The 18,415-nt window shown below is 46.3% G+C and overlaps 1 protein-coding gene across 1 annotated transcript; it reads right to left on the bottom strand.

The window, feature by feature from the left end:
* Window positions 1-882: 882 nt before the first annotated feature.
* SIK1 (salt inducible kinase 1) lies at window positions 883-13,898 on the bottom strand. Its single transcript, XM_014876822.2, has 13 exons — window positions 13,712-13,898; window positions 12,854-12,970; window positions 10,145-10,208; window positions 9,783-9,944; window positions 9,374-9,498; window positions 9,136-9,259; window positions 7,989-8,212; window positions 7,612-7,761; window positions 6,885-7,007; window positions 6,414-6,639; window positions 5,465-5,740; window positions 4,703-4,937; window positions 883-3,951 (listed from the first exon to the last, which is right to left on the bottom strand). The coding sequence occupies exons 1-13, from the start codon at window positions 13,862-13,864 to the stop codon at window positions 3,513-3,515; spliced, it is 2,418 nt and encodes an 805-aa protein (XP_014732308.2). The 5' UTR covers window positions 13,865-13,898; the 3' UTR covers window positions 883-3,512.
* Between the last annotated feature and the right edge of the window lie 4,517 nt (window positions 13,899-18,415).

Raw genomic sequence — 18,415 nt, 5'->3', positions numbered from 1 at the left:
AAAACACAACTCTGGAAAAACATTTGTGTGACACTTTCTTACCAGTTCAGGAGTCACAGCAAATACATAAAGAGCTCTACAAATTCCAGCTCAGCAAACAACTACTTTAGAAGGCAAAATAAGTAAATATTATCTCTGTCTCCCCCCAGGTTTCTGTTTAACTTCTTGGATTTACCCTTCCATCACTCTCCTCTTCCTTCAAAATGTGATAGATTTTAGAATAAAAACTTCAGGATAGGAAAAAAAAGAGAAAAAAAATTGATCCTCAATTTCTTTAAAAGAAACAACCATTGTTTGTTGTTTGGCTTGGGGATTTTTCGGTTTGTTGTTTTTTTGGGGTTTTTTTATGAGTGTTTGTCAGGTCAAACTAAAGCTTGTCAATATTTAGAGGTCCCTTTGCAGACAGAACCCCTCCTTGCTCTCATTGTGACTGCATGAGCTGAATACAAAGCCTTTTCAGTACTTTTTAAACTCTCAAGCTGTATTTTACAAGACACAATCCACTTTTCCCTGTGAATCCCTCCCTCCCTTTGCTCTCTTTCAGTGACTGCCCTGATGGGGCTGGGGCTGTCTCAGCTGAAGGTGACACGGAGGGAGGGAGGGAGGGAGTGCCCATCTGGTGACACTCCAGCACAGTGCCATGCTCACTGCCCGGACCTCTGGTCCTGCTGCATTTTATAACCCGATTACCACACGCTTGGGTTAAATTCAGACAGATTGCCTACCAGCAAAAGGCTCAATATCCCATTATCAGATTTGTGAGCCCGCCATCCCTCTTGATTTAGGATGTAATAGAAAGGACTTTGGCTTGAAAATGAGTCTTGACTATGCAAGTTGTAAGTGCACTGGGTGAAGATACTCCACAGAATCACATGCAGGACAACAATTTTAAAACATTTTTTATTTAAATATTAAATAAAACACATCAACTAATCATTTTGGTGTACACCTCTCATTTTAACATAAGAAATAAAATGATTGTTCAGTCATGATAAAAAATAAAATATACATCTCAATTAAACCAATCATGTGTCATTAAATACCCTATTGCATTGCAGTCTGCAGAACAGCACTGTCAAGATATCTACAAAAAAACCCCAGACTTTTAAAATGACCTCTTCTGCTCCAGCAATAATTCCAAAGAGGTTCTACAGCAATTGGAAAAGGAAAAAAAAAATACTATGAAAGTAAAGTGCTTGTCATTGCTCAGGACAGGAAACAAAAGAATCTGTGGCCTTTAGATCCATGGCATTAAACAAAACACAAATTGAGGAGGAAGTTCTGTGGTTTTAGTACGTGTGCTACCCCTTAGAAAATTGAAGGCCAAGTTGCTGCTTTGTGACAAGCTGGCTTCTTCTTGCCCTCCTCTCCAGCCATATATTTTTTGGGTTGGGCTTTTTGGGGAGTTGCTTGTTTGTTTTCTTTTAAACCCACACTACAAATGAGCATGAGACTTTGGTGTTTTCTCTGCTGCAAGGCACCACTCATTAACAGGAGTTCAACTCAAGCAATTTTCTGTCACTTTGAAGCTTCCAGACCATGGAGCAGCAGTGGCAAGCTGGAGATGCACCAATACAGACACACAGATACAACACACAGATAAAGAGGTTGTTTATGGAGAGCCACAGACAGAGCCACATGACATCTTCAACTCTTCCTACTCCCACCAATTAACCTGGTCAATCTTTGGCTTTTTTCTTTTTTTTTTTCCTTAAAAAAAAAAAACAAACCAAAAACAACAACTAAACAAACCAAACAAAAAAGAAAACCCAAAAAAACCCAAAACAGGTCTCTATATTATTTGCAAATGTGTAATACTGCAGGTTGCATGAAGCCAAGGTAACTTGAAGGCACCCTGTGTCACACTAGGGAGATGGGTCCTTTAAGCATTTAGACAGAATGCAGCTATGCTCTGACACTCGGATGGCAGCTCCCAGCCAAGCTGTCTCACTGTCTGCTCACCTGCTTCCAAAGTTTGCATGCACTCCCCAGCTCATGTCTGTGGGAGCACAGCCTGTCCTCCCCTTTATACCTCAGCATAACCTCTATTGACACCAACAGAAGTCATGGTCTGCCTCGAGAGGGGACTCGGGGTTTATACCAGAAACACAACAGAAGCATATTACAAAATATAAAAAATAACTAGTGTTATATAGTTTTCTGCTTCCTATTTATATACATATACAGCATTAAAAACCATACGAAAAAACACCTATCTAATGCAAAACCTCGTTTTGCTAATATGCCAAAAAACAAACCAACCAAAAACAAACACCCAAAGATTGTGCTGTTTTACTCACTTTTAATACAGTTTTGTTCAGAAAAAGCTGTACTCCATTAGAGTAGAATTCTGTCCTAGCCTATTCCTTTTGTCTTTGTCAGTATATAATTATAACCTCAATATTGCACATTTCCCCAAGAGTCAGTTCTGTTTGGACCCTGATAATGAAATGCATAAAAACATAATTAGCAGCGGAAATAACAATGTGCAGCACTAAGAAATACCCCTCAGGCAACTTTGTAGGCAACCTCCAGGAGGGCTTTTTAAAAAGAAAACCCTTCCCATTACCCCACAGGTGCTGCTGCTTCCCTCCTCAGTGCCTCGGCAAGAATATGAACAAACTTAGAGTTTATAAAAAGATTCCTAAAGATTATCCAGACCAACAAATACAGGCATGTGTGCACCTGTGTGTATGCACACACACACACACATACACCACTCCCAAACATCTCTGCAAAAGACCAGGCATTATGCAATTAGGATCTTGATTATCAAGGGATATATTTCCAATAGTTACTGCTTCTGTACTAATTAGAAGGGCATGCTGAGCTTTTCCAGCTGATGTATCAAGCAAGAAGTTCACAGTTTTCATTTAAAGTATGTGTATCTGGGAGGTGTGGAATGGGGATGTTGGTTCCTTTAAATAAAATGAGTGTTAACAGGAGGGAAAAGGAGAAACAACAAATGGCAATGCTTCCATTTTTGTCTCCTATGAATGCATAATGCTGCATGCCACTGGTTTTCTGTTTATTTTTTTTTAAAGAGGTAATCATCTTCACAAACCCATAAATGAATATTGTGAAAAAGGGAGGCTCTGGTCCCTTCTTTGAAAAGCCTCTCCCTGCTGTGTCACCACTACTGACAGCTGCTAATCTTGCATAACAGCAGAGCTGTATTGGTCTGACTTGAGTACAGTACCGAAGAGTTCTTCCCCAACCACATCCCTCCCTGCCCCCACAAATGCCCCACCCATCTGCCCCACCATTATTTTTTTTCCTTTAAAAAAAAAAAAAAATCAGTTTCTATTCGTATTTGTTCAGTGCAAGAATAGTAGAAGCAAAAAGACATACATATTGCTTGTTTCTGTCCTATAAAGTTGCCAGCTTTCTGAGCCCGACAGCCTCTTCACATACTTCAAAATTTATTGCTTCTGAGAGTCACTCGCCCCACGCCGCCAGCCAGCCACGGAACGGCGGCGAAAATTCCCCGCAACGAGAGCGGCCCCAAGCTCTCACTTGACCAGCACAAACTTCCCCAGCTGGCTGGAAGTCAGGTCCTCCATCTCACAGTCCCCGTGGTGCTGCAGGGTGACGGCGTCGTAGCTGGGGGACGGCGCGGAGAAGCTCTGCTGCTGGGAGAAGGGCGCGGCCAGCGGGGCCGCGCTGCTGCTGCTGCTGCTGCTGCTGATGTACAGGTGAGTGTCCAGCAGGTGAGCGGCCGACGACACCGGGGACACGCTCACGCCGAAGAAATGAGGTTGGAGCAGTTGGCTGCTGCCAGCAAAGGCCAGCTCGAACGAGTTCTCTCTTTGCAGCTCTGACAGCAGGATGGAGTTGGAGGCTTTGCAGGTACCTGGCCCGTCAGAGGAGGGGATGCTGCTTGCTGCGGGTGTCTGGGAAGTCTGGGGACAAGCTGTTTGGAGTAGTTGGTGATGCTGGAACTGGAGCATTCTGAACAAAATCCAAGGGGGAAGAGGTTAATTTGCATTGCTGGGATAATTTCATGTTCTGTTCCTTCCTTTCTTGCCCATAACTTTCCCCTTTATCTCCTTCTCTCCTTACCACAGGCAGCACAATCAAAGCAAGCTGCCCCTGCCAGGCTTTCTCTCATTCTGCAGAGGGCAACTATCACAACCAAGTTTATCTGATCACGACTTGGCCACCTAATAATAGATGTTCTAGAGACAATGTGTGCAGATAAACCGGAAGCTCAATTTTCCATCTTGCTTCTATGGGAATGAAGAGGTGCCACCACACATGACATTTGAGGCCACTGGAACTCTGCCTCCTTTGTGGGCTGTAACTTTTCCAAATTACAAGGTCTCACTTCCTTGCCATGGGAAAATTACAGGAGGAGGCAGAGGAGGAAAGAAATCATTCCCAAAACTAACAAAGAAAAACACAGCTTGCAGTAGGGAGAAGCAATGTTTTCCCCCGCACTACCAAACTGCTTCTCAATTCAGCAACCTCCAAATATTTGAACATCGAGATTTTTGAGTGGAATTGCACGTCCTGTGTTACGTGTGCCAGGGCAGGAAGCCACAAAGGAAGCCAAGCAGTTTACCCACTGCCACACAGCAAAGATGGAGGACAGGAACCCCCAGTGAACAAACCCCCAACCTCTTTTGCTGTGTTTACCCCTCCTTGCTTACCCTTAACCCAAAGTAAACCCAGTGAAAAGACACCAAATCTCCTCCCTCACCTCTGCTGCTGCAGCACCTCCTCCAGGAGGCTTCTCCCCTCTCTGCTGCTCCCGCTGCTGCTGTACATGCAGGTGTTGGGCTGTGTGTGCTGGAAAGGGCTCATGGCACTCCTTGCTGCCCGAGAGGAGGAGGAGGACTGACACACCTGCCGAGCAAAGCCTTTGATTTTATTCAAGCCGAGAAAGCCCTTGGCTCGAGCGTTCTTCCGCAGCTGCTGCCTAAAAGCCTTCAAGCCTGTGGGACACGAGGAAAAGAAATGCACTTTAATCCTCCTCAGTTTGCCTACAGGACAGATCAGCCTTCCTGGGTGTGAGAACTGGCCTAGAAGAGTCTCCAGTTCACGTTCACCCTCTGCCTGGTGGTCAGAGCAGGATTTAGGTAATGAAACAGGGACTGGGACAGCTGCACCCTTGTGCAGATGGACACGCACAGCAAAGGAAAAGCCTGGGAGAAATCATGACGTTGTGCACTCCATATTTTAGGAGGAAGGTGGAGCCTGCCATCCCACTCACGGCAGCAGAAATATCTCCATGGGCAGGCTGAATCAGTGTCTGAGAACCTGTCCTCCAGGCACCTTCCCCAGGGCATCCCACCCTCCCTCAGGGAGGATATTCTGGATATTCTGCCCGTGAACACAAAAGCCAGAATATCCAGGTGTCCAGCCTCAGCGTAACACTAACAGGCAGCAAGTCTCCCTGCACCCTACCCAGGGGTTGTTGGGAGGGTGCAATTCCTCAGCAACAAAGCCAGGAAGACATTACCTTGAGTTAATGAGGTATCAGATGCTCTCCTTCCTTCTTGGAAGCTGACAGGCAGGAGAGAAGCACCTCCCATGCAGCCCTGGGCTTGTAACACGGGAGCGTCACGCTGGGAAGCGAGGAAAGGCGACGTCATCCTCACTGTGGCCGGGCTCCCCGTCATTACTTGACCTGCCAAACAGCTGCTCAGGGCCACTGAGCTGTCATTTGAAGATGAAGTAAGGCAGCTGTCTGAGCTAGTTCCCTCTGTGGGGCTGGCAGAGGAGGAAATGACTATACCTATGGAGGGGAAGGAAGGAGAGAAAGAACATTCCCAAGATGAGTACAGGAAGGAACAAACATGACATCAGAGCCTTCTGCCCACCTACACTGGCACTAACAAACAGCCTCGAGCTGGAGAGGTGTCCAGCAACTCGTGTTGTCCCAGGGCTTGACTCCAGCAAGGGGTCATCAACAAACAACCTCAGTTTGGGCTCCTGTCCAGCTGGCAGGGCTTGGCCAGCAACGCCAGGATCACCAGGCTGTGCTGGATCAGGCACACAGCGTTTCTTTAGCACAACCAGGATGATTGTGTTGTGAACAGTTGTGCTTATCTGGTTGGTTCACAGGGTCTGGGTATGTACCAAACACAATCAGTGAGGTGTTTTTTTGTAAAATTCAGGCACTTTCTTCTCCCCCAGTACAACAGCAGAAGCAAGCAGACCAGATTTGTATTCCCCTCTGAAGAGATCTAGGTGAAATGCAACAGCACAACTTCTCTTCCCTAAGGGCCCTGCTTATCTGTAGGAAGACAGAACTAGGGAGGGCAGAGTACAAACCTCTCTTCTAGGCTTTCCTACCCCAATTAAGGTAAAATCAGCACATTCTCCCTTAGCATTGGGCTCTATGGCACTCCTTCTCTGCTCTTTTCCTATGCCTAGAGACACACTTCATCTCTCCCAGACTTACTTACATGGAGGGACGTGCTGATAGAAATGGGTGGTCACTTCAGCCAGGGTGTGCCTCCTGCTGGTGTTGCTAGGGATGCAGATGGGGTGGTCATATGCCTTAATTTCATCTTCCAGCTCTTTCTCTTGCCTCACTTCCTCACTGATGGTGGTTTCCAGCAGGCTGTTGGGGGAGATGGAGCGGTTCCGGAAGAGCCCATTGAAGTTGGTATCCACAGGGAAGAACACAGGCTGGAAAACATGCCAGATCACAGACTTCAGGGTCTTTTCCTTATTTCTGCACTGCCTTTTAATACTGTCCACAATTCTGCAGAATGTCTTCAGTAGGAGTATTGTCTGAGAGACTATGTGACACCATGCCCAAATGCCAAACAAAACTTAGGAGGGAGAGAAAAATAGTCACAACCCTCATTGTTGTGGATTGGCAGAACAATGAAAAAAAAGAAGCAATACAGAGTTTAGCTGGGAAAACCAACCTGTAATGGATTGCTTATGTCACAGTCCATTTCTGCCTGCAAGGATGGCTGAATCAGGCTCTGAGGTTGCTGGTAAAGCAGAGATGATCGCAGGGTTTCACTAGTGAGAGTGTCCTGAGGCATCTGGAGAGAGAGCGATGCACAGAAGCCATCACACACACTGCAGTTCCACGTGACTTTTCAGATACTGGAGAGTCACAGAATTTCAGAGCCACCTTCCCTGCAAGCTTTCTCCTCCTGCTTTCTATGAAAACGAACAAAGCTAATCCATCAATGCCAACACAAACACAGAACTCCAACTCCTCCTCATAAGTTAGGCAATTTAACTGGAAGTGCAATTTGCAGAGGCACCCAAACCACACTTTAAAGGGGGTGGGGGCGAAGAAAATAAAATGAATGTCAGAAAAACACATTAAGTGACTCATGGAGTACTTCTGAGGAACCTACAGAATATGCAACAAAGAAGCATAGCCAAGCCATGCCTAAAAGGGCAAACTTCCACGAGAAGCCTAATCCTGTGCCTCATTATTGACCTGCACTGGAGGCAGACTATTCTTTGGACCATGACCCGCGGTCACTTCCTAGGAAACGGGGCATTAATATTCACTCAGCCTCCTGCTGAGGCACAGCAGGCTGTGTCCTGTCAGAGGGCACCACTATCAGAACTGGTTTCCAGGAGCCTGGCAGCTACATGGAAAGGAGATCCCGAGGTTCCTCCTGTCCTCACCTCAGCGTTGGTGATCTCGGAGCTCCTGGGCCGTGGCTGCCGGCCGGCTGCCGGCCGAGTGGACACCTGGCTGCTCCGGTACTCCTTGAGGCGCTCCAGCAGCAGGTAATAAATGGCAGCAAAATGGTTGTAGCTGCTGTTCTGCAGAGACTGGAAGACATTGGAAGGGCCTTTTGAGTTACAGGTTATGTAAACGGCCAAAGCTCATCACTAAGGGCTCAGAGTAGCACATTCAAAAAAAAAAATAAAAAACAAGCAAAATCCAGAAAGGCGGTGAAGATTTTATGTTGTGACACCAGATCAAGGCCAGTCACTGAATGACCCACGAGTGGCATTCTGGTGGTCACTGCAGATCTATCTAAAGGGCAAGAACTCACCTCTACAGTCCTCTGCCTGTCGATGCCAAGGGTCTGCATGATCCCAAGGACCTGCTCGTTGTAGTCACCCAGGTTGGAGTTGTAGTTTTGCATGGAGAAGGACAAAGACTGCTGCTGCTGAAGGGAGGGGTCAGCCTGCATCCACTTGTGCTGCTTTATCTGGGAGATGGTTATCCGCTTGGTTGGGTCCACAACCAGCATCCGTCGGATTAGTGTTTCACAGTCTGGGTGACAAAGACAAACTCATGAGCAAGGGGTAAAAAAATAACAGCCCAGCCCCAGGTCACTGCTAAGAACATTTCCCAGCAACAGTGTGAAAACAGGAATTCAAGGTTTGGGAGCAGCTGATGCCTGATCTGACTATCAGATATTCCAGACAGCACAAGAGATGTCCACATGATTATCACAAAAACATCTCACTACAGGAAATGAAGCTGTACTGGATACCAGGTGGTTTTGCATCTTACACAAGAGCTGGTTTTGAGAGGATGCAGGTTTAATGGCGTTATATCCACACAAAATAGGTCAGAACTTAGTACAGAACCCCATCACATACAACTTCCTGGTCCTGGTCCCATACTGCTTATTTACTTTATAACCAGGAAATACAGCTGTTCATGGCTATAACTGATAAACTTCAGACTTCAGCAGATAATCTCCACGTGACAACAGAAGCACGTTCACTTGGTTTTGAAACCAAATCAGAGAGAGGTGATAACACTCTTCAGTTTCATGTTTCTCATCAGACTGCTGGAGTTCTCAGTAAACACTAATAAGCCTCCCTATTCCTGCTCCCCTTGGCAGCACAGCCACACTGGCATACACCCCTTCTGCATAAATAAAATATCCTAGAACTACACCTGTCCCAGCATTACAGGCTAGTCTCATCAAAAGCCTGTTTTCTCTCTTTTCTGAGCAATTATTTCTCCAGCGAGGGAGTCAAGTATTTTTGTAATCCATAGGGATATCCTAAGAAAGGAAACTACAGCCTTTTAGATGCAGTACAAAGCAGATCCTAGAAAAGAAAACGTCTTCTGCCCTACAGAAACTACTGGATACATAAAAACAAAATAATTGCCAGCTGCAAACTCAACAGCTACTCCTTTATAGCACCGGTTCTAACATAAAGGATCTGAAAAAAAAGCACCTTCGGACATGAAGTATGGGATGCGGAACCGCCCCTCCAGCACTCTTTGCCTCAGAGTTGGTAAATTGGGTCCATCAAAAGGCAGAGAACCACAGACAAGGACGTACAGAACCACCCCAAGGCTCTGCCAAGAGAAAACAGCACAGCACATGAGTGACTCCAGGAAAAACAATGATTTTGAAGGCCCACAGGCCCTCACGAAGTGTGAAACGCAGTTTCTGAGGAATAACAAGCTCACCCATATATCAAGGTGAGGTCCTTCATACTCTTTGCCTTCGAAAACTTCTGGAGCTGCATAGGGTGGGCTTCCACACCAAGTGGAGAGGGGCTCTCCCGATTTGTAGAAGTTTCCAAAGCCAAAGTCTAAAATAAAGGTGAAAATCCAGGGTAAGACAAAAACACTCAACCACATACTAATAATTCAGAAGCAGCAGAAAATTGAGAGAAAAGAACAGATGTGTTGCTTTGTTTTTTGCCTTCATTTAAGTTATTCCCTTCTGTTCACAAAATCTGTTCTGAGAAATATCTGTAACTATTATTTTCACTTACACAAATACAAATACATTTATAGGATCATCCTAGGGAAACCCAAAGTGTAAACAGGACGCCTGATGTTCTTTATAAAGAGACCTCGTATTTCCTATTACCTGCTAGTTTGATATTCATGTTAGCATCCAGCAGGAGGTTCTCTGTTTTGAGATCCCTGTGCACGATGTGGTGGCTGTGACAATATTCCACTGCTGAGAGAATCTGCCAGAACTTCTTCCGTGCTTCACTCTCACTCAAGTGCCCATTGGAGGTCAGGTGATCTGCAAGACAAAACCAGACAGGATTTAGAAACACCCTGAGGAAATTTTTCATAATCCTGCAGGTGCTGCACTAGCTGTTTGACAGCTGACAACATAAGCTCTAGGTTTTTAATCAGAATATATCTGTTATTCAGGAATGACAAAATAAAGCCATGGTTTCTAAATCTAAGGAGTTGTGAGCTCTGCCAGTGAGGACTTACCAAACATTTCTCCATTCTTTGCAAACTCAGTAACGATGTACAGCATATCCTTTGTCTCCATAACCTGTGAAGACATGAGAGAACATGATTTAAAAAAAAAAAAAAAAAAAAAAAAGCAGAGCTCTATAGCTCATTTATTTTTCATTTATTTTTCTATGTGAATTCTCAAACATATCCATTCAAATTTATATTTGCTGCAGCAGCTGGCAGTAAAAGCATCTAATTTTGCACCACAGAGTTCTTTCCAAGCAAACTGGTAATGAAAAAGATAACAAATCAAGGCTTATGTGCCTACATTATACAATGGTTTCCCAGGCCATTGTTCTCACCATTGCCAAGCTACCTAATCTCCATAAGAGAGCAGATGAGTGTTTAGATAATTTCATACACTCCCCTTTTGTTAAAATATGCATATACAGTTTTACAATTAACGTGACATATTTTGAACGTGCAAAGAAACTTAAAAGTTTATCTGAAGTCATCTTTGTTTCAAGGCTAGTGGGGGCTCAGATCAGCAGAGATAGCTGCAAGCTGGACAAAGCAAGAAGTGGTATCAGATCCCCTGCTCCAGTTTGGAGGTGGCTGGGACATGGGGAGCCTCCTGTGCAAGTGATAACAGGCTGCTGTTTGTGTAACAGCAGGGCTTGATGCACATCAACAACTGTCAATATATTGCCTATCAATCCAGTATCAACTTGCTTTGATATTTCACAATATTTGACTTTGGAGGAAAATTAAAAAACAAAAAAAAACCTAAAATCCAAATAATGAATGAGAGATGCTGAGCACTTCCGAGTTCATCTTCAGTTGCCACGCTACACCTTTGAAACGTTGCATTTCAGACTTCAGAATACAATATTTCCCTGGAAACATTCCATTTCTCTCAAGAAGCAGATACTTTGTTTTGGAATCAGGAGGCTCACAATAGGTTAACAATCCAAAAAGCCTCAATTCTACTTCAAAGGCTGTAACTTCCAGGCTCCCAACATGTAACCTTTTTCAAAAACTCTTGTCCTCCCCTCACTACAAGTACACACAGACACGAAATGAAAATAAACAAACAAGCAGCAAAGGAAGAGAGGTTCCCAGTTTAAAAAACTGAAGGAAAGTGTTCTGGGAAAGTTGCCAGCTGGACGAAATTAAGACGCGGTGCTGAAACTAAAACAATGATGAAATAATACAAGAACACACACCCTACATTGGTATGTCATCTAATTCCATCCCTGCTTCTCAGCCTCCATCAAACAGGTAAAGCATCAGTTACAACAACAAAGAAAAGAAAACTTCACTGAAAAGAAATTATGGTCCACTACCAACGTCATTTGCTGCATCAAGTGAAGTGGTTCAACGAGATGGAATTTAGCCTGCTTTTCTAAGTGCTCCGAAACAGTATTTTCACCCACATCATTCCACTGAAATGAACTCAACCGAACTGTTAGAATGTTTCTGTATGTCCTATACTGCCCCATGGGCAACCCTGACGTCAGCTGTTAACACAGAATCATTTTTGTTATGACGGGTAGCACTATAAATACAAACACTTCATGTGTGTCAAGGTCTTTTAAAATAATGCCTTGCCTAAGCACCTGCCTTACTGGCTCTTCAGCCTTACATGTTAATTACCTTTTTTTTTTAACCTTTTTTTTTTTTTTTTTTTTAAGCTAACAAACCCAGCAGTAAGATCACAGCTGATAATAGTGTTTACTACTGCACACGGACTTTCAGACCTGCTGCTTCATCCATCTCCACCTTTCTCCCCTCTGCCCTTTTAGCCAGGTCCAGAGAGACTGATATCTACCCTGCTCGTGGCAGGGGCTTGCACCAGATGACCTTTAAAGGTCCCTTCTGACCCAAACTGTTCTGTCATCTTCTTAAATCCACACGACATTATTTAAACTATTAAGAGGAACCCACGCCAAGGGCTACTTAGATCTAACATTTGGAATTTGCAGAGCAGTTCTTGCTCACAAGACAAATGTGATCCTGCTTTCTGCACAACACATTAACTTGTTCCTACGGTTAAAAATATCCATCAGTGCAGAAACTGAACAAATCTAAACCAAAACTCATCTGAAAGTCTGCAGGGAAAAGAAACTTAAAATTCTCTTTTAAAACTACACAAACTGCAACAGAACAACCAAACAGGTAATTTTTTTTACATAATCTAAGATACCAACATTTACCACCTTTTCCTTTTTCATTAATCAAATTCTTTGATTAAATTTCCACTTAGACTTTCTACTTAAATTAATTTGACTTAATTGTTAGTGATTTTAAATCCCTTCCGCTTAAGGCAAACTCAACTTTAGTGCTTCCTTCTCTACCACTCAACGTGAGTTTAAGTCTTCCTCTTATCTAAAGCACGTCAGAAGTTCCAGTCCTCTAAACCGGGAAAAGCAGAGGAGATAGGAAAGGCAAGTTAATCATAGAAGTTCAGACAACTCGTTCCTCAATCTGAAACAAACGTCAGCCTGGTTCCAACTGTAAATTTTACAGTGCATTTTATCAAAAAGCTGTCTAATCTACCAGAATCTTGTTCAAAGAACAACGGATGACTTTGAAGACAGTTATTTTTCAAACGTTTCTCAAAAAGTATTTCAGTATTTCAATATGCATTCTCTCTGCAAATATTAGATGCAAAAATCACATGCAAGAGAACACCACAAGCATATTTTATTTACGTGCTATGCTTGAAAGCTGGACTCTTACCTGATATAGCTTGATAATGTGGGGATGATTCAAAAGCTTCATTATCTGAACTTCTCTATAAATCTTCTCCAGGTTGCTTGGGTCTAACCTTGTTTTGTCTATTATTTTTATTGCAACCTGCAAATTCAGATAATAACAAAACAACCCTAGGTATTACAAAACAGGTACTCTCACTGTTAAAACAGATTTAAAAAAAAAAAAAAAGACACATCCCCACACAAACACGCCACATACAAAATCCAAGTAAAGTAGCTTTTAAAGTAGCTTTTAAGGCACAGACTTGACAAAGCTGATTCTGCTTTTCTGAACCGCACAGAATTCACGGCACAGAACGTTTTCGTTTTTCTTTTCTACGTCAAAGGATTACACGTAAGGTAGCGAACAGAACTGCAGAAATTAGCACTGGACAGGATTCCATAAATCTTTTAATCCATCCCATGCCAGTGAAAAACAGATTCTTGTAACAGACTATCCTCTGCTGTAGTGACTGACACGATTTTGACATGCACCAGAAATATAAATACGGCTGCACGCCCAGGAAAAAAAAAAATCTGCAAATAAGACCCCAGGTTCTTTGTTCTTGAAGAACACTGAATGAATAAAAACCAAAAAACCAAAACGTCTGAAGCCTTCAAGACATCCTTAATTTGCAGGGCGTTTTTAGCAAACTGAGAGTAACTCAGCGAAGCTACAGTAACACTGCGAACTGCGGGACCCGGGGTGCGTTTTTTGCACAAATTCTTGCTGAGTTTTTGAATTCCCACAGCGGGAAAACTCGCGGCATCACCGCGGGCGAGCGAAGGCAGCAGCGCCCGCGGGGGCTCCGCGGAGCGGACAGCGCCGGCCCCTCGCACCCACCTGCGTTTTGGTCACCCTGTGCCGGGCCAGCTTGACCACGGCGAAGTTGCCTTTCCCCAGGGTCCTCTCGATGTCGTAGAAGCCGACTCGCAGGGGCCGCTGCTGGCCGTGCGCGGCCGCGGGCGCCGAGGCGAACTCCGACATGATCACCATGGCTCAGGCGGGGGGTGCGGGCAGCGCCTCAGGACGGGAGCATCCGCGCAGCACCTGCACGGACACGGCAGCGCAGCGCCCGTCAGCCCCGCTCGGCCTCGCTCAGCCCCGCTCGGCCCCGCTCGGCCCCGCTCGGCCCCGCTCAGCCCCGCTCAGCCCGGCGGAGCGGCCGCCGAGCCGCCCTCGTACCTGGCGGGCGGAGCGCGGTGTGCGCGCAGGGCTGTGCGTGTCCGTGCCCGTGTCCGTGTGAGCGCGAGTGTGAGCGCGGCGGGGCCAGCGCGCACCGGGGGGCAGGCGGCACCACGCGGGATGTCCCGGCCCCCCAGCCCTGCCCTGCCCGCCCCTCGCCTCCATCCGCGCACCGCCCGCCCGTCCTCCCTCCCCGCCCACCGCCGAAAGCCGAGACGGGCCCATTGACGTCACTTTGACGCCAGCGAGACGCGCGGCCGGGCGCGGGGCTGAAGGGGAGCGGAGACACCGGGATGTTGCCAGGGAACGGGCGGCGCTGACGCGGGCGCTGATGGAGCCGTCGCCCGGGAGACCCGGGGGGGCGGTGACGTCAGGGCGGAGGGATGCAGGGATGGAGGGAAGGGGAGGGGAGGGGGGGTCTGGGGGTCTCCTGCCCACCCCCCGGCTCGGCCCGGCCCGGCTCGGTCCGGTCCGCCCTCCTGGAGAGGTCGCTCCTTCCCCGGAGTGGTGGCGGCTCCCGACGGGGCGTCCCCGCAGCGCGGGGATGTCGCGACTGAGGCACCGCCCCGGCGACAGCACCTGGCGCTGGTGACCCCCCGGTGACCGCCGCCGCTGCCGGCGGGGGTGCCGAGCCCCGGTGTCCCCAGCTGCCGAGGCACCTCTAGCACAGCAGCGTGATGGGGAAGTCCCGCTGACAGTAGGAAAAGTGCGGCTGCAGCCCTGCAGGGGAGCATTTCTCCCTGATCCCAAGGCGCAGGAGGGCTGTGGATGCGCTGCAACCTTTGCACTGGTGCTTGCAGCAGGAAACAGACCCGCGTTCCCCTGCGCAAGACCGAATTCCCTGTCCCTGCTTTGCAGGGTGAGATGGAGGGGATGCTGCAGAGTATCCCCTCAAGGGCTACAGACACCCCGATCTGGGGACAGCAGCCCTCTGGGTCCACCAGCTGGGCACCGACAGCAACAAAAGTAATAATAGAGAATATATATATATATAAAATTGCAGAAGGGTTTAGGTTGGAAGGGACCATAAAGATCCTTCAGTTCAGAAACACCGTACATTAGACCAGGCTGCTCAGAGCCTCATCCAGCTTCACCTTGAACACTTCAGGGATCCAGGGGCAGAACAGTCTTTCTAGGCAACCTGTGCCAGTCCCTCATTACCCTCACAGTAAAGAATTTCTTCCTAATATCTAAGCTAAACATACTCTCTGTCAGTTTGAAGCCATTCCCCCTTGTCCTGTTACTCCAGGTTCTCATAAATAGCATTTCTCCATCTTTCTTGTAGCTCCCTTCAGGTATTGGAAGGCTGCAATTAGGTCACCCTGAAGCTTCTCTTTTCCAGGCTGAACAATCCCAATTCTCTCAGGAGAGGTGCTCCATCCCTCTGATCATCCTGGTGGCTTTCTCCAGTAAGTCCATGTCACATTCATTTGTGCAGCCCTGTGATACCATTTCAACTCTACACTCGGAATACACCTGCAGTTCCATTGTCTCTGGTCAGTCTGGAAGTGAGGCTTGGGAAATTTCCCTTTGGCACATCAAGGCTTAAGGATGTTGTGTAGGATTGAACCTCAGCCAAGAGACTCCTCGCAAGGTCAGATGTGAAACAGCAGATACACAGGGTTCAAACAGGGAGATCCTCAGCCTCCACACAGCAGGTGACCAAAATATTTGTACACTTGGAGTCAAATTCCAATCTAGTCTCAAAAATCAGTCTTGAATTATGCTTGCCATATCTGTTTCTCAGCTTTAGCTTCCCTATTGCACTCAGTCTAGGCTCTTTTCAGACAGGTAGTTCTTCAGTCAGGAGATAGGTTTCTGGCTGGAAAACTCTCCCTCTTAGTCTGAGCCTTCCCCTGACTTTCACAGCCCATGGCACGCTGAGAGGTGACCCTCCTCTTCCATCCAGGGGCACCGTGCAAATTGGATTTGCTAGACTACTGGAAATAAGGTAGAAAAGTTACAGCTCTGCTTCACGCTGAAAATTTCAAAGCATTCAGTAAAAATCTCTTCAAAGAGAAGATGGAGAGGGGATCTAATCAATGCATATGAATATCTCCAAGATGGGTGTCAGAGGATGGTGCCAGACTCTTCAGTGGTGCCCAGCATCAGGATGAGGAGCAACGACCATGACATAAAACACAAGAATTTCCACCTCAACATGGGGAAGAATTTCTTTCCATTGAGGCTGGCAGAGCTCTGGAGCAGCTGCCCAGGGAGGACACAGAGTTCCCTCTCTGGAGACATTCCAGACGCACCTGGATGTGTTCTGTGTCACTGCTCTGGATGACCCTGCCTGGGCAGGGGGTTGGACTGGGTCATCTCCAGAGATCCCTCCAACCCTGACTATTCTGTGATTCTGAGATTGTTTTCTCTTGTTGTAGATGTTCTCCTTAAGGTCCTGAATAACTCCTAGAGGGACGTGCTAGGGGAGGAAAGCAAAGTTTTGTCAGTTTTAGTGAATTTAAAGGTGGGATGAGGAAGATGCGGTTCTCTGCATAAATCAAATTACATGATCCATGAGCTGTGTATCATCAACGTGCTTGAGAGAGAGCTGTCAGGATGTTTTAGTGAAGTTTTAGTGTTTATACTGCAGGCTCTTTATCTTATAAAAATGGAGAAATAACACCTTAAATGAACACCCAAACATTGTTTATACCCAAAACCCATGCTGCCCCAATGCCTGCTGTCTGTGAGCAGGCAGGCTGGCATTCCTCAGGGCTTGAATGGAGCTGGGAGGGGGCAGAGCTGGTGGCCAGGAGCTGAAGGACAGGAGCTGCTTCCATGGTGTGACCCAAGTCACGGGACTGCTGTGGCATGTGCTGAAGAGAGGCGAATAGCACAGAGGCAGCCCGGGCTATTGTAGCATTCAATTAGTGCTTACACAGTGCCTTGAATAACTCACATGAAAAGCTGACTTATTATTATTGTTATTATTGTTATTATTAAACTAACAGTATATTCTCTGTGGAGCTCATGAAGAGGAGGTGACGCACAAACAGCACATACAGTAGCAGCTGCATGTGAACAGTGCCCCAGGAGTTATAAAGAAAAAAATTACCTTAATAATGGTTCCTCTGCTGTAGTGGGATTTTCCTCCCTTTAATTATAGTTGCTGTTTTCATTTGAAATTGATTAAGTGTTTTAGGATGGCAAACAGAGCTGGTCTTTTTTGAAAGAACACTCAAAGACATCCAGCCCGAGCTAGGAGTGGAACATTTTTATTCCTTTTTAAAGGACTTAGAATTTCTTTCTTCCATTTTAGAAGAGGATGACTGGATTTGGTGCTCTGCAGAACATCTCACGATTTTCCCGTACTAAGGAGAGGTGGACACCTGTGCTGTGGGACTTCCTGGAGAGTGTGAGACCTCACCAGAGAAGAATCCACCATCCTGATTTTAATTACCTGCTGTGGATGGAAGAAGCAAGAAGGACTGGCAAGTGCTGCTCCCTGTGGAAGGAACTTACAGTGATCTCTGTTCCAGGGCATCTGCAGTGAAGGAGGCAGCACCTCATTTCTAAAGCTAAAACTCTGTTGTATCATTTGTTGGGAATTAAAGACTCCCTACCTCTATTATTCCAACAACCTTTTGGTGTTTCTCTTTCGTTTTCATTCATCGAGGTAAAAAACAGCTTCCAGCAGCACTGCTGGGAAGTAACCATTGCACAATTTTGGTAGTGTCATAATGACATCGTTTTTCTGCCACTTTCACTCTGAATGCTGTGGAGGCATCACAGATCTCTTATGCAATCGAGTTTTATCAGCTCGGAGAGGTGCTGCTGTTGGGGAGGTTGAGGCTTTTGCAGTTTCTGCTTTAACACTTCTGCTGCCCTCTGGTGTTTTAGATATCCTGGACGAGGAGGAGTCACCTTGAATGATTCCATGATATTCGTGGTCGGGAGAGGTGTAATTACCGAGCTGGCTTGTTCATAATCAGGGAAGAAAAGCGAGGAAAAGCGGAGAGGCACTTTTCAGAGCATGTCCACCAGGATTTTCCTTTGGCTCCTGGAGGAAGAGGGAGAAGCTGGGAGGACACAAGTGCTAAGTTTTTCCATTGCAGCAGCTCTGTGCTCCCTCCCTGAGGGCAGCCTGATCTGTGTATGGGAATACAGACTGATGCCTTCCAGAACTCATCTCGCAGATATTTCCAGCAATTCAGTCTTTAGTCATTTCACTCAGCATTTTTTATTCGTTTCAAAACAAATTAACAACAATAGCAACTTTCTTCACTTGGCAAAAAGAAAACAAATCAAGAAGTGGAGACATTCCTTTCTGCCCATTTCACCCTCCACAGCCGAAGTCAGCCTGGCTTTCTGTGGCAGATTTGCTGGGGCACTACTTGCAGTACAGCTGTAGCTACT

Source organism: Sturnus vulgaris, chromosome 2, assembly GCF_052056855.1.
Source record: "Sturnus vulgaris isolate bStuVul1 chromosome 2, bStuVul1.hap1, whole genome shotgun sequence".
In the NCBI taxonomy this organism is placed as follows: domain Eukaryota; kingdom Metazoa; phylum Chordata; class Aves; order Passeriformes; family Sturnidae; genus Sturnus; species Sturnus vulgaris.
This window is presented reverse-complemented; position numbering and strand designations above follow the sequence as displayed.